At 36.5% G+C, this 15,972-nt stretch overlaps 1 protein-coding gene and 1 pseudogene across 1 annotated transcript; one reads left to right on the top strand and one right to left on the bottom strand.

Annotated features, from left to right (window-relative positions):
• Positions 1 to 3,304: 3,304 nt before the first annotated feature.
• On the top strand, positions 3,305 to 7,303 carry LOC149415783 (uncharacterized). Its single transcript, XM_089641696.1, has 4 exons — positions 3,305 to 3,371; positions 4,249 to 4,398; positions 4,538 to 5,473; positions 6,999 to 7,303. Exons 1-4 carry the CDS (start codon positions 3,305 to 3,307, stop codon positions 7,301 to 7,303), a joined length of 1,458 nt encoding a protein of 485 aa, XP_089497822.1.
• A 3,421-nt stretch (positions 7,304 to 10,724) lies between these two features.
• LOC149415782 (uncharacterized) overlaps positions 10,725 to 15,972 on the bottom strand; it is a 39,511-nt pseudogene continuing 34,263 nt past the window's right edge.

The raw sequence follows: 15,972 nt of genomic DNA, 5'->3' as shown, positions 1-15,972 counted from the left end.
TTCAATCGAAAAAATTCAACATAAATATAAACTATAATTACTTGATGAAAAATCTAAATTTATTAAAACTCTCAGATCGAAGAATTATATCCGACTTAATATTTATGTTCAAAATTGTAAATGGTAGTATAGAGAGTCCTGATTTAATTAACCTCAATGAATTTCATATACCCACGAGAGCTACTCGTTCTAAAATTTTGTTTAAATGCAACAATATAAGGACTGAGTATTCCAAACACTCTTGCTATGTTAGTAATAGATACGCAGATGTGGCAGATCTATTTAACTGCACGCAAGGTAAGTACAAGAGGGCTATGCTATCAAATCTTTTCAATCAATATTAATTTAATCTTATTCTACCTTATTTGCACTATAGAAACTTATGTACTTGTATCTCTTGTTTACTTACTTACATACTCTCTAATGTTATTTCACAATCAGATGCCACATATATAGTAATTCTTTTTAAAAATATTTTTACGATTTTAACTGTGACATGTTATCATTGTTTATGGTATATTTATACCGTTGATATTAAGAGACTGGGACACGGTCAAGCGGCTTGATCGCAAGCACGTAGTTTTTTTGTCTATTGTTGTCTATTGTTGTCTATTATTGTCTATGCTTAGCGGCTTGACAGCCCGCATCAAGCCTCTCCGTCAAGCATGGCCACGCCTTCCTGTGATTTCGTGGTGGTCTATGTATATGTTCTTCTATGCCTTCCTGTCATTTCGTGACTCGCGGCAAAATGGAATCTGTCAAAGACAAAGCGTTCTTGGCTCTTACGTTAGCTTTATGTTTGAATAAAATAATAAAAAGAAACGAATTTGGTGTCAAGAATGGTACAAGTTAAGGTACCGCTTTACCCATGAGCATTTGCAAAGTGTATTACAGGCTACAGCTATTTTTTGTATGAATATCTTGTGCGGTATTCATACAAAAAATATGTTTTCTCCATTGAAAATTCAGAAAATTATTTATTCTACAGTTTGATTATTAATGACCTTGAAAACCGCTGTCATAATTATTAAAAAATACTAAAATACTTCCAGAATTTTTAAATTAGATGGATTTCTACAAATTGAACACAAAAACAATAACTAAGTACCTATTTTATAACAATTTTATTCAATTTATATCATGGTTTATGATACGTGATATTTATTTGTCTATTGTCGTTTGTCTATTCCCACAAAAATATAAATTCGCATCAAGCCTCGCCGCAAGCACGTAGAATTGCGCAATGCTTGCAAGCCAGCTTCGGTACACGGTCAAAATGCTTGACACAAAGTGCCATAGACAATAAACTACGTGCTTGCGATCAAGCCGCTTGACCGTGTCCAAGTCCCATTAAGAGACTGGGACACGGTCAAGCGGCTTGATCGCAAGCACGTAGTTTTTTGTCTATTGTTGTCTATTATTGTCTATGCTTAGCGGCTTGACAGCCCGCATCAAGCCTCTCCGTCAAGCATGGCCACGCCTTCCTGTGATTTCGTGGTGGTCTATGTATATGTACTTCTATGCTTTCCTGTCATTTCGTGACTCGCGGCAAAATGGAATCTGTCAAAGACAAAGCGTTCTTGGCTCTTACGTTAGCTTTATGTTTGAATAAAATAATAAAAAGAAACGAATTTGGTGTCAAGAATGGTACAAGTTAAGGTACCGCTTTACCCATGAGCATTTGCAAAGTGTATTACAGGCTACAGCTATTTTTTGTATGAATATCTTGTGCGGTATTCATACAAAAAATATGTTTTCTCCATTGAAAATTCAGAAAATTATTTATTCTACAGTTTGATTATTAATGACCTTGAAAACCGCTGTCATAATTATTAAAAAATACTAAAATACTTCCAGAATTTTTAAATTAGATGGATTTCTACAAATTGAACACAAAAACAATAACTAAGTACCTATTTTATAACAATTTTATTCAATTTATATCATGGTTTATGATACGTGATATTTATTTGTCTATTGTCGTTTGTCTATTCCCACAAAAATATAAATTCGCATCAAGCCTCGCCGCAAGCACGTAGAATTGCGCAATGCTTGCAAGCCAGCTTCGGTACACGGTCAAAATGCTTGACACAAAGTGCCATAGACAATAAACTACGTGCTTGCGATCAAGCCGCTTGACCGTGTCCAAGTCCCATTTAATAAATAAGAAAGGGTTGTTACAAAGAATTCGAACAATTGATCAAATTTCAACGTTCATTTGAAGGTTCTGTGAAAGTCCTATTCAAATTATGTTATTATATCATTATAGGCTAGTAGCTTGACAGACAACATGAAAATTAACTTTCAAATTTGGAGAATTATTAAAATTCTCTGGAACAACCCGTTATTTAAATTATAAAATATGAAATATGAAGTTGTGCTTTTTACGACTTTATCGAATTTTGACATTTCTCTGATTTTAACATAAAAATGAAACACACCGTATTTTTTATTTCGTTTAATAAGAGTTAAATTTATAGGTATATATTAGCATATTAAATTTAAGATCATTATTGGTGATGTATTCTTTATCAGAAGAAAGAATCTTGGTCCTGATAAGAAGGGAGCCATGATTCTTATATGTCTTACATAAAAAAATATTTTATTAATACATTTTTTTGTTGGTAAATGATTAATATATACTGTACTACTACTAGGAGAGGCATACTTATCGTACACAGTAAAATTAAAGTAGAAATTATTATGTTCTTAAAAGACAAGGTTCATGAAAATTATAATAATTGTCTATGACATCATTATTGTCTATGCATAACCTATATATTTTCTGACAAGTGCTTTCTTCTCCGACAGTCTTTCTTCCTGTTTCCACACTCTGTTTATCCCGCCCTGTTAAACTTATTATACTATGCAAGTGATGGTTATTGGTAAGAAATAATACTTAAATCCATTGCTATTCATTTTGGTAGCGGCCGTTCCCTCCAGTTTAGTTAGTGAATCATAGGGCGTTTTGTCACAGCAGAATGTTTTAAACTGTCAATATGACATCAACCTATTAAATGATAAGTATTTCAAATGCATTTTATTAAAATGATAACAAATATACGGATAACAGTTGTTTAATCACAGGTGGATTACAACGGAATGACGCTAGAAATAGACAGTAAATAAATTAAGAGTTTTCCCAAGATAAACCACGTTTCTCTCAACCTTTGTCATAACTTCAAGGTGTTCTATTGTGTATTTTTGTTACGACTTGAGAAGCCAAATTTTAAAAACTGAATTTCGTTACAACTTTGTTCTGTTCCAGAGTTAAACTAATTACCAAACCCCACCAAAGCAGACCATGGATCTACTGAAGCCAAATACTATATCCATCAAGACGGAACCAGGGCTCCAGGAAGAAGGTGGAGGTGAAATTGCATTTTCAGATTTAGATTTCGACCTCCCAGCTGTAACGACGGAATTCTTGCAATATGCGGAGAGTAGTTGCATTGCATACATGTATAATATAGAACTTTAAATACGGATGTCCGGAATCCATGTCTGTTTTGAAATGTCGTGCAAACAGAACACATACTTGTTTCATCCTCTCTTATAAAACAAAAGGTGTATTGGGTATTTACCCTAAAATGCATCCTTTCCGGAAACTACCAAATACAGCACTATTTTAACATGATTATACTATTCACAATAAGTTGTCGGTTCCTCTATTTTCCCCTAATTTTATTGCAACATGATGTAAATAACACGTATTTTTTAAACGTTAAAAATTCATAAATATTGATTTAGAAAACACTATCCCATTGACTTACAACTCCCTACTTAAGGTGCTCTAGAGCAGGGTTTTTCTTTCTTGTTGAATCTGTCCCTCAAGTGGACGTCTGTGGTCATTTTTATCTGATATTGACCTTTAAAACTTTCATCCAAATTCCAGCTTTTATGGTTTCTTTATTTGTTAAAAAATAATTTATAGTTTAATTAAAAAAATATTTCGTTTTACATCAATGGTACGAAGATACGTGGCTGGCCTTATGTGGAAGCAATTGGACCAGTTCTCTTCAGGCGTCGAATACTCACCTTAACACATCGCCCTTGATATTATTTTTGATAAATACCGTGCTACAAAAAACCACAAATCATAATTTTATTGATTACATTGATATTTACCCTTGGTGTATACTAATTAAGACTGTAAGGGCAACCAAAATTAAACTCGCGCCTGGCGCCGTTTGGTTCAGGGCTGGCCATTCAAAGATACATTCTATTTATTCTCCTTTTTTATTCCAGGAAGCATTAATGTGGAAACAGTTACAATAAACGCGGATCTTGGATCCCCACAAGATGAAGCGGGGCTTACTTATATGAAAATTGACATAGACCTGCCGGACGTAAAAGAGGAATGCTTGGAACGCTTTGGAAGATTTACCAAGGAAGCAGGTAAAACCAATATTTATCGTAAACATGAAAAATTCGGCATTTCCTATTTTTTTAACGTTTCTACGAACTTACTTCGCTTATTTACTCTAAGTTTAACTGAATCATTTTCATCCATGTTATTTTTCAAATTTGTTGACAGATCTTCGGACGCATTTTGTGGAAAAAGGATTCACTCCTCTCAACCGCAACTACTCCTTCTCTCCTAAGTCAAATTTTGCCATGAATTTTCAAAAGCGAAATTCAAACGTACACATGCTGACTCACAATGGAGAAAAACCTTTTCCATGTTCCGTGTGCAACTATGCGTGTCGTCAAAAAGGTCAGCTGAAGAGGCACATGCTGACTCACAGTGGAGAAAAAGCACTTTCATGTTCGGAGTGTGACTATGCATGTTATCAACTGGATAAACTAAAGAGACACATGCTGATTCATAGTGGAGAAAAACCTTTTTCATGTTCCGTGTGCAACTACGCGTGTCGTCAAAAGGGTCAACTGAAGAGGCACATGCTGACTCACAGTGGAGAAAAAGTATTTTCATGTTCCGTATGCAACTATGCATGCTATCAAAAGAGCGACCTAACGAGCCACATGCTGACTCACAGTGAAGAAACACCTTTTTCATGTTCCGTGTGCAAATATGCGTGCTGTCGAAAGGGTCAGCTGAAGAGGCACATGTTGACTCACAGCGGAGAAAAACCTTTTTCATGTTCCGTGTGCAACTATGCATGTTATCGAAAGAGCGACCTAACTAGCCACATGCTGACTCACAATAGAGAAAAACCTTTTTCATGTTCCGTGTGCAAATATGCGTGCTGTCGAAAGGGTCAGCTGAAGAGGCACATGCTGACTCACAGTGGAGAAAAACCTTTTTCATGTTCCGTGTGCAACTATGCATGTTATCGAAAGAGCGACCTAACTAGCCACATGCTGACTCACAATAGAGAAAAACCTTTTTCATGTCCCGTGTGTAACTATGCGTGTCGTCGAAAGGGTCAGCTGAAGAGGCACATGCTCACTCACAGTGGAAAAAAACCTCTTTCATGTTCGGAGTTTGACAATGCAAGTAATCATCAGGGTAACCTGAAGACACACATCTTGACTCACAGTGGAAAAAAATCTTTTGCATGTTCCCTGTGCAACTATACGTATTATCAAAAGGATCAACTAAAGATCCACATGCTCACTCACAGTGGAGAAAAACTTTTTCATGTTCCGTGTGCAGCTATGCATGTTATCGAAAGAGCGACCTAACTAGCCACATGCTGACTCACAATGGAGAAAAACCTTTTTCATGTCCCGTGTGTAACTATGCGTTTCGTCAAAAGGGTCAGCTGAAGAGGCACATGCTGACTCACAGTAGAGAAAAAGCATTTTCATGTTCGGAGTGTGAATACGCATGTAATCAACAGGATAAACTAAAGAGACACATGCTGATTCACAGTGGATAAAAATCTTTTTCATGTTCCGTGTGCAATTATGCATGTTATCGAAAGTGCGACCTAACGAGCCACATGCTGACTCACAGTGAAGAAACACCTTTTTCATGTTCCGTGTGCACCTATGCGTGCTGTCGAAAGGGTCAGCTGAAGAGGCACATGCTGACTCACAGTGGAGAAAAACCTTTTTCATGTTCCGTGTGCAACTATGCATGTTATCGAACGAGCGACCTAACTAGCCACATGCTGACGCCCAATGGAGAAAAACCTTTTTCATGTCCCGTGTGTAACTATGCGTGTCGTCGAAAGGGTCAGCTGAAGAGGCACATGCTGACTCACAGTGGAAAAAAACCTCTTTCATGTTTGGAGTGCGACTTTACAAGTTATCATCAGGGTAACCTGAAGACACACATGCTGACTCACAGTGGAGAAAAATCTTTTTCATGTTCCCTGTGCAACTATGCTTATTATCGAAAGGATCAACTAAAGATCCACATGCTCACTCACATTGGAGAAAAACCTTTTTCATGTTCCGTGTGCAGCTATGCATGTTATCGAAAGAGCGACTGTTGCTTCAGCCTCATTTTCGAAAAAGTAAGGTCCAATGACTCCGCCGGACCATAAACCGCACCAAACAGTCACACGTTGAGGAAAGAGATATAGAAGCTTTTCAAAAATATCTCTTGGGTTTTCCGAGCCCCAGATGCGACAATTTTGCTCGTTGACGAAGCCACCGAGGTGGAATCGGGCCTCATCACTCAAGATGATTTTTCGATGAAATTCTGGATCATTTTCACACATTTCAAGGACCTTTTGTTGAAGCGTGTATCATTCCATTTTTATTAATGGCGTAATGTCTACTTGTCCAATATCAAAAAATGACAGCTTCAAAAGTAACATCTACCGAAATAGCGGGCTATTCAAAGTAACACCTCTGTATCATACGTATCCAGACCTCCAGAATCTTTCAGAGGAATTCATATTTACGTAAAAATTACAAAAACACTCAAACCCCGAAACCGCTCGATACCGTGTCGCCGACACAATTGGAAATCTTCAAACCATAATTACTTAATCAAATTATGTGCTGTATGTGATTAATCAAGACAATTACATAGCAATACAACAGCAGAACCTGAAATACATCTGAAAATAACCATCCAGCACCTCACTCGGAGCCACCAACCCACGGAATGAACCACTCTAAGGAAGCGACCCAGTATTTACGTGACCCCCCCTCCATACCACCCGGAAGGAATTCCATGATGGCCGCCGAGTTTTCAACCAATCACAGCTCAACATACTCCATTGAAGAGCCACCAATCCACGGAATGAACCACTCTAAGGGGGCGACCCAGTATTTACGTGACTCCCCCTCCATACTGCCCGGAAGGAATTCCATGATGGCCGCCGAGTTTTCAACCAATCACAGCTCCGCATACTCCATTGAAACTCTTATCAAACACTGATAACGAAAATTGATGCGACCACCTATAATGACATCAGACTCAATTTACAGGAAAATATCAGAAGATACGACCACAGAATAAATATCAACATCAAGAAATGATTATATACTAACATAATAACTTAAAGAATTGTACCTAAATATGTTTTTTACTCTTTGGGAAATGTTCAAACCAAGGATATTTTGCTTCAACCCCAATATGAAACTTTGTATAATTTATTATAAAATAAATAAACGGGACTGAAGGAGGTGGTTTGGGTAAATTGAACTGACCTGGTAAAAGGTATAATATTAAAATATAACTTTCCTCTAAACAAATTAATTGTAAAGAGGAAAAATACCTAACCAACTCACCCCTCACGAAAGGGGTGAAAACTCCCCCGAGAGGGTTCGATTTGAAAACGTTCTATAAATAGAGAACCGAATTCCATACAAAGTCAGTTCAAAAACTACCCCTGAAGAGAAACGTCTCTCCTGAAGAAACCATCTCCAAAGTCTACAAATCTCAAGAAAATATTTTCAAGTGTTTTTTAATTCAGTATTAAATTCAGTTTTTCCAGTCTTAAATTCCTTTCGTCGACTCAGACTTGGGAATCAATCCCTCTCTGATCTTGACATTAAATTCTATCCACCAAGACTGAAACACTAATAAAAGTGTACCCAGCTACCTACGCATTTACAGTATTGTACGGACGGAATATTGTTTCGTACAACCTCTTATTGCAAATATTGGACATTTGATGGATCACATGCTGACCAACAGAGGAGAAAAACATTTTTTCTTGTTCTGAGTGCAACTATGCAAGTTATCAACAGTGTGCCTTGAAGAGAAACTTGCTTACTTACAGCTAAGAAAAAACTTTTTCGTATTCTGGCTGCAATTATTCATGTTCTCAAAAGAGAGATTTGAAAAAAACACCTGTACACTTACAGTGAAGACTTGTTTGTTTCATATGCACTTATGCATTTTCTCGAAGAGACTTTTTGACTGGATACTTTCTTTGTTCCTTGTGTTAACATTCTTCACCAAAACTATTAACAAAATAAATTTTAGTTATAGACATGATGTTTCACCAGAGAGTTTCCAGTAAATAAAAGATGTATAATTTGTTATAGTCAAAATATTTATTACCTTTCGATTTCTTTAAATTTGTTCTGAATCGCATTGTAAAAGATTTGATTATTTTTTAAAACTTAAATGTACGAAGTATGTGTAAAAAAGATAATTATGTCACACCTACTTCTTAGGCGAATATCAAAATATATATGAATATGTGTACAATAATGAATTCAACTATTTATTCAAATAATATTATTACACTTTTTTTTATTATTTTTTTTTATTATTATTTTTTTATTTTTATATATACCTATATATTTTTTTTTAAAGATACACGAATTACATTACATAATATAGTACAGTTATTGTTTAAATTAGGATTTAAGAACAAGAGGGAGATTCCTTCTATAAATAAAACACTTTGTGGAAGTTGAAATTACACCGAATTTATTGTTGCCTTTTCTCAAAGCTATATTGCTACCGACACTCTGTAGAGATCACTATACCAACGGAGAGCGAAATATATTGTAACTTTGGGTTCCTTTAGCTAGAAACTATCGAAGAGAAGTGAGTTCCCTAATCAAAATTGGGGCTTAAATAACATAATTTGGCTGCCTTTAAAGAAGGTGTAAACTAGCGCCATCTGTGTTCTAAATCAGTTACTTTATATAAATTATAATTGGTTTGAAACTCGGAGCAAATTCGAACATACTCCGGGCCAAAATAGGCAGATATTTTTCATAACAAAAAAATATCGAATTCTATTTTCAAATTAAACAACCAAAGAATTATACAAACCAATTATGAAATAATAAATTAGAAAATTACTGCTGTTAAAACAAATTCATTCTAGAATACAAAACATTTTGTAGTAGCAATTAAATCTCAACAGAAATATTACATAAAAAACAAAAAGAGAAAAGAAAAAACCACATTACAATAATCATATATAAAAACATATAGTATGGACAACACAACAAAGGTTAATAGATTCCAGGTCATCCTTCTTCTTTGTTCATTACTGCATTTTGAAAAGTTTTTAGTTTTCAATTAATTAAGTTCAAAATGATTGTGTTATAGTGTTTTTATACATTTTTATGAATTTTTAACTATCTTCCTTTTTTTATTTCACGTTCTAATCACTTGTTTTTATTGCTTTTCACCATTTTAAATTCATAATGTTTTTTTTATTTTTATTTTAAAACAAAAAAAAAAGTTTTTCTTTTAATTTTTAAAACTTCAAAAGACACTTTCAAGCCTTGTGTTTAAATTTTCTGTCGCGTTTGGACTGCGCCTGCTCCGTTGGGTGGGTATGTTGTCATCCTCAGTTCATCGTTGTCGTCTATTGGTAATAGACATAGCTTCGAAATTGCCCTCTGCGTAGTTCCATGAGCTGTTTTCAGAGTAGCCACACGGATCCTTCCGTCGGCTCCAGGATGTACTGCTGTTACACGCCCGAGTTTCCATACACAGGGTGGTAGGTTGTCCTCCTTCAGGACCACCATGTCGCCAGGCTTCAGCTGCTTGTGAAGTCCGCTGGTCCACTTCGTTCTGCCTTGGAGTTGAGCCAGGTACTCCTTGCTCCACCTCGACCAAAATGATTGTATTAGCAAAGACAGTTTTTGATAATTATTCAGTCTGTTGAATGATATATTTTTCAGATTTTGCTCTGGAATAGCTGCCAAGTTTTCACCAACGAGAAAATGACCAGGACTGAGGGGATTAAGGTCATTTGGATCAGTGGATAGAGGAGTGAGAGGTCTAGAATTTAGAACTGATTCAATCTGGCATAAAACGGTATTAAATTCCTCATATGTTAGTGAGGAGTTACTCGCTATTCGTTTCAAATGATATTTGTGATGTTCTATCCTTCAGGATATACAGCCGTGGACTTCTTGCCACAGACTCCCAACACCCTTTGGATGGAAGATACCTTTTTCAGTAATAAATAGGTTACTTGTTATTAACTGGTTTATTTAGAATATCGCGTGTACAATATAACCGCGTTGGTCAACCTTTATCGGTACTCGCTAGATTCGGTCTCCCAGTGGGATTCCAATGAAACCTAACCTAAAGCTGAGACGCCCTCTGTCGTCGGAGGCTAAAACTAAGAGCACTGCCATCTGTGTCTGAAAGCCCGAAGCTTTATACACAACATCTTCCCCCTGCTAAACTAGAAACCTGTCTACGATATTTCATTGTTACAGTATTCTTTTTAAAATCACGAATCTATACAATCGCAAACAGATGTCACTTAAATCAATATTATTAAAATCAAGAACTAAATATTTGAAAATAAATCATTACACACAAAATTAAATAATTCATTAAGCACTGACTCTACTCCAAAAAGATGTTGACTCTATAAGTAGCTGATTCTTTCCCTGGAGGTCATTTCAAAGACGTCTGGGACGAAGTCGTCCCGCCCATGGTGCTGGTTCATTTTGTGGTGGGCTTCTGTTTCTCCCTGGAGACCTGAAATCAAGAGAACACCGGTTAAAATCTCTCAAAAGGAGTGACGTGTCAACCTCATCTGCCCAGCATTTCGTCATATCAGACGCGAAAGGTTCACTCTCTGCCTCTTCCTCCCTGTGCTGCGGACATCCTCTCAGTTGATCAATATGCCTTTTCCACGACATCTGTGTCCCCACAATTTTAATAATATACAGTTTTTTTCCCAGTCTTTTTTCAACAATTCCTTTTGCCCAAGAACATTTATTCACTTGTCTGAAGTCTCTCGCTAAACACTTCTGACCTATCTGAAAACTTCTACAAACAACCCCACCGAAATTCCTAAACTGATTTTCCTGACCTTTATTAATATTCGCATTCGCTAAATTCTCTGTCGAGGTTGCTACGTTTTCTTCAAAACTTTTAGGTAAAAGGCTACTAAAGGTTGATTTTAATCTCCTACCAAACATTAGCACTGAGGGTTCAATTCCAGTTGTGGAATGTGGAATATTCCTATAATCACTTAAAAATTCATATAATCTATCTTTATAATTTGACTTAAATACGTTATTAACAAGAATTTTCTTTAAAAAATTCTTCACTGTTTTTACCGAGTTTTCAGCCTGCCCATTGCTTTGGGGATGACGCACTGGCGTTGTTAAAAACTCAATATTATTATACTCTAAGAAATCTTTGAACTCCTGACTAGTAAAAACGGTTCCATTATCAGTTACAATACAGTCCGGGTACCCAAAATTTGAAAAAATTCTCTTCAACTAATTAATCGTATGACGACTCTTAGGTGGTAACGGCCTAACTGCTGCACAATTTTTGCAACTTTGAACGATTTTCTCTAAGTCCTTGTTCATTGACGGCCACCAAAAATAACCTTTGGCTAATCCCTTCATTTTTACAATGCCCAAATGCGATCTGTGTAACAAATCTAAAACTATACTCTGAAGCGAACTTGGAATTATAATTCTATGTTGCCAAAACAAACAATCATTTTCAATAGATAATTCATTCCTTTTAATCCAGAATTTCCATAAAAAACTGTCGCGATTTACCCACTTGGGCCACCCTCTACGAAGATGCCCTAAAATTCCTTGAATTTCTGGGTCTGAGCCTGTCGCTGCGACTATACGCTTTACATCTAAGTGTTCACACTTTTCTATATAGCCTATGAAATCGGAACCTAGCTTTTCAGTAAAAACATCCGGAAATTCACGAATAAAATTATCCTTATATTCCTCTTCAGGGTCCACCGAATTAATTGTATTTTGTACTGAAGCGATTTCTAACCCAAAAATATCCATGAAATCTCTACCTACAATTAGATCTGAACCTCCCGCAACAATTATAAATGTAACATTATTGTTTTTATTTTTGAACTTCACGTCAAAAATAACTTTGCCAATAACTTTCAAAGGATTCCCTGCGTACCCAGTAATGGTACGGTTATCCGCCAATAATTTTAATGAACCAAAATGACGCTTAAAGATTTCTTCCTGCATTACACTTAACGAAGATCCCGAATCGACCATCGCTCTAAAATGCTTGTCGTTAATTATAATGTCTGCTGTGAACGGTTTTATTGAAGCTATCACATGATTATTACAACAAAAATCCTCAACAATTGGATTTACACTATTTGAAAAGTTATCATTCACACAATATTTTTGCAGATGACCTACTTCATTGCATTTGTAGCATCTCGCATTGCGAAATTTGCATGAATTAGTACAATGACCCGTTTTCTTGCAAATTCGGCACTGGGTTTTCGCACCCGATGGTACTGTATACGTCGGTTTGTTTACAGATGAACTCGCGGCAAACTTTTGTTTATTGCCCTTAGAAAAATGCCTATTGCTAGTATTCTTACTGATGATGTTAACTTCTGATTTAACTGAATTATTTGGAACGTCTAAAACTGACATACTATTAGCTATTTCCTCTAGTTCGCTAAGTGACAATTTCAGCCCTTCCAAGTAAATCTTGTCTTTAATGCGACCCGGTAATAATCCAATGGCAAACATATCTACTAAATTTTTCTCCAACCTAGCTTCAAATTCACAATAAGTTGACAAAGACCGTAATCTAACCCCAAAATCTTTAATGGATTCGCCCGCCTCTTGTCTTGCTGAAAAAAATACTTCGCGTTCTTTGAATACTGAACGCTTTTTACTGCAAAGTTTTTCAAGAAGTACCCATAATTTTTCAAACGATACGTCCGTAACTCTAAGTGGAAAACACAAATTTATCAACAAAGAGAATGTATCCGGCTCCAAAAGATTTAACAGAAACGCCCTTTTTTTATCCGCGTTAATCTCATCATTTATAACGAAAAACTGTTCTAGACGAAGCTTAAACACGAACCAATCTCCCTCGAGATGATTAAAACTCGGAATTCTTCCCGATTCCATATCTACACGAAGCACAGACCACAATAAAAACACACAAGAAAAAAAACAAAACCCGGAACAATAACCTCCAACAAAAAAAACAACTACTTAACTCAGGAACTCTTCTTTCCGCCGCCAGTCTTTCAGAAATTCCTTCAAAAGTTGTTATTATCCACCGCTCGCCTTGGCAATAGATAAATGCTGCAAACACCGCACGTCCTGGCAATGTTTTATTGTTCCAAATTAGCTCCACCGCTCGCCTTGGCAATGGATTATTTTCCTTTGTTAAAATGGTCCTCTGGTAAATTGCCTCTTAATTCCTAGAACAGAAATCGTCGATCCTAGGCCTCCACGGCCCTGGATAACCAATCTTGTCTCCCTTCTCCACGAAGGAAAACACAATTGGAAGTCACCCCGTGACTTAGCCCTCACGTTCCTGGTTGACAAAATTCTGCTGCCGTGTGACAACAAAAAAAAAAAATTCTCCAGTTATCCTTCGACTGCGCCAGCTGTGATGTTCTATCCTTCGGGATATACAGCCGTGGACTTCTTGCCACAGACTCCCAACACTCCTTGGATGGAAGATACCTCTTTCAGTAATAAATAGGTTACTTGTTATTAACTGGTTTATTTAGAATATCGCGTGTACAATATAACCGCGTTGGTCAACCTTTATCGGTACTCGCTAGATTCGGTCTCCCAGTGGGATTCCAATGAAACCTAACCTAAAGCTGAGACGCCCTCTGTCGTCGGAGGCTAAAACTAAGAGCACTGCCATCTGTGTCTGAAAGCCCGAAGCTTTATACACAACAATATTTGACAGATTTTATTCCGGCTTCCCAAAGTCCTCCAAAATGACGCGCTCTTGGGGGAATGAACTGCCATTGTATTGCAAGTTTCGATAGTGAATTTTCGATTTCATCGCTAGAGCTAGATAAAAAATTATAAATTTCTTTCAACTCGTTGTTTGCGCCCTTGAAGTTAGTAGCGTTGTCGGAAAATAATTTACTTGGCCTTCCACGACGTGCTATAAAGCGTTTTAGAGCGTTTAAAAAACTATCTGTGTTCAAAGACAGTACAAGTTCTAAGTGTATGGCCTTTGATACCATGCATACAAATAAACATATATAAGCCTTTACGTTACTAGTTTTCCTGTGAATACCCGACTTTATCATAAATGGTCCACAATAGTCTATACCAGTCATCCTAAAAGGTTTACATTCGGTAACCCTTTCGGCTGGAAGGTCTGCCATTATTTGCTGCATCGTCCTGGGATTTGATCTATAACATATTACACATTTTTTTATTATCTTTTTTACAATATTTTTTCCATTTATTGGCCAGAATTTCAATCTGACTATTGCCAATAAAGTCTGAGTGCCTGCGTGCAAATGCAAATAATGATATTTTTTTTATAATTAGCTTAGTTAAACAGTGATGTGATGGTAACAAGATGGGATGTTGTTGATTTATTGTTAACAATTTTCCTTTCGAAAGCCTGCCGCCCACGCGAAGTAAATCATTATGCAAATAAGGATTTAGTGAACGTAGATTACTACCCCTCCAAACATCCCTGCTCGCTTGCAAGGCTCGTATCTCTTCTCTGAATGAATATGCTTGTGCTCGGGATATTAAAACATTCAAAGAGTCATCCAATTCACTTACTGTCAATTGACCATAACGCTTGCGCGATGCGTTCCTACAATTAAATAAAAATCTAAGTAAATAACCTGTTACTCTTTGCAATTTGTTTAGACTTGAGTACCTCTTAAAAATGTCCCAATCTTGTGTTACTGTTGCCAACAGTGCAGTTTTTGTTTTCACTTCAGGTGGATCTAAACACGTAGATTCACCGCATGGCCAACTGGATTCTTCTAGCGTTAGCCAAGTAGGCCGGTGCCACCAAATTTTAGATATCAATAATTGAGAAGGTTTAATACCTCTAGATAATACATCCGCGGCATTATCTTCCGATTTCACATGCTTCCATTGTGCAGGTTGGCTTGATTCTTGAATTTCAGCTACCCTATTGGCAACAAAAGTGTTCCATCTCGCAGGTTGTCCCTTGATCCAACATAAGGTTATTTGAGAATCACACCAGTAAGTTGTAACTATATCAGGTATACATATAGCCACCTTAACATAATTCATTAATCTTGATAGTAAAACAGCTCCACAGAGTTCCAATTTGGGAAGAGATATGGTTTTCAGAGGCGCTACTCGCGACTTTGATATTACTAAATTGGAATATTTTTTACCCAACTCATCAGTAGATATCATATAAATGCAAGCCGAGTATGCCTTTTCTGAAAAATCACAAAATCCATGCAATTGCAAGTTTACTTGATTCTGACAAATTATTTTTCTAGAAATTTTCAAGTTATTTAATAGCGGTAATTCGTTTGTATAAGATTCCCATGCATTCATCATGTCAATTGGAATATTTTCGTCCCATTGAATATTTGTCTGCCACAGTCTCTGCATTATTAATTTTGCGACCAACGTAACTGGTCCTATTAATCCTGAAGGATCAAATACAGATGCTATGGCCGACAGCATTTCACGCTTGCTTTTAATTTGCTTATTTATTGGATTCACTGTGTATAAAAAATTGTCCTGTTGATTATTCCATGACAGACCTAATATTTTTCCGTCATTCGATTCGTCACTAATAATCATACTTGACATATCCTCTTGTTTTGAACATAATGAGGGTATATTTGATCGCCATTTCCGCAAATTCATTCCAGCGGATGC

Source organism: Hesperophylax consimilis, chromosome 17 (genome assembly GCF_061612785.1).
Source record: "Hesperophylax consimilis isolate HC1 chromosome 17, BYU_Hcon_1.0, whole genome shotgun sequence".
Lineage (NCBI taxonomy): Eukaryota > Metazoa > Arthropoda > Insecta > Trichoptera > Limnephilidae > Hesperophylax > Hesperophylax consimilis.
This window is presented reverse-complemented; position numbering and strand designations above follow the sequence as displayed.

What these genes read in the sequence shown, in the direction of transcription:
- LOC149415783 (XM_089641696.1), top strand. Translation starts at nt 3,305, where the DNA reads ATGGATCTACTGAAGCCAAATACTATATCCATCAAGACGGAACCAGGG. An exon ending in GCTCCAGGAAGAAGGTGGAG is followed by an intron (nt 3,372 to 4,248) that starts GTGAAATTGCAT and finishes TTTTTATTCCAG; the next exon opens with GAAGCATTAATGTGGAAACA. An exon ending in CAATGCAAGTAATCATCAGG is followed by an intron (nt 5,474 to 6,998) that starts GTAACCTGAAGA and finishes ATAACCATCCAG; the next exon opens with CACCTCACTCGGAGCCACCA.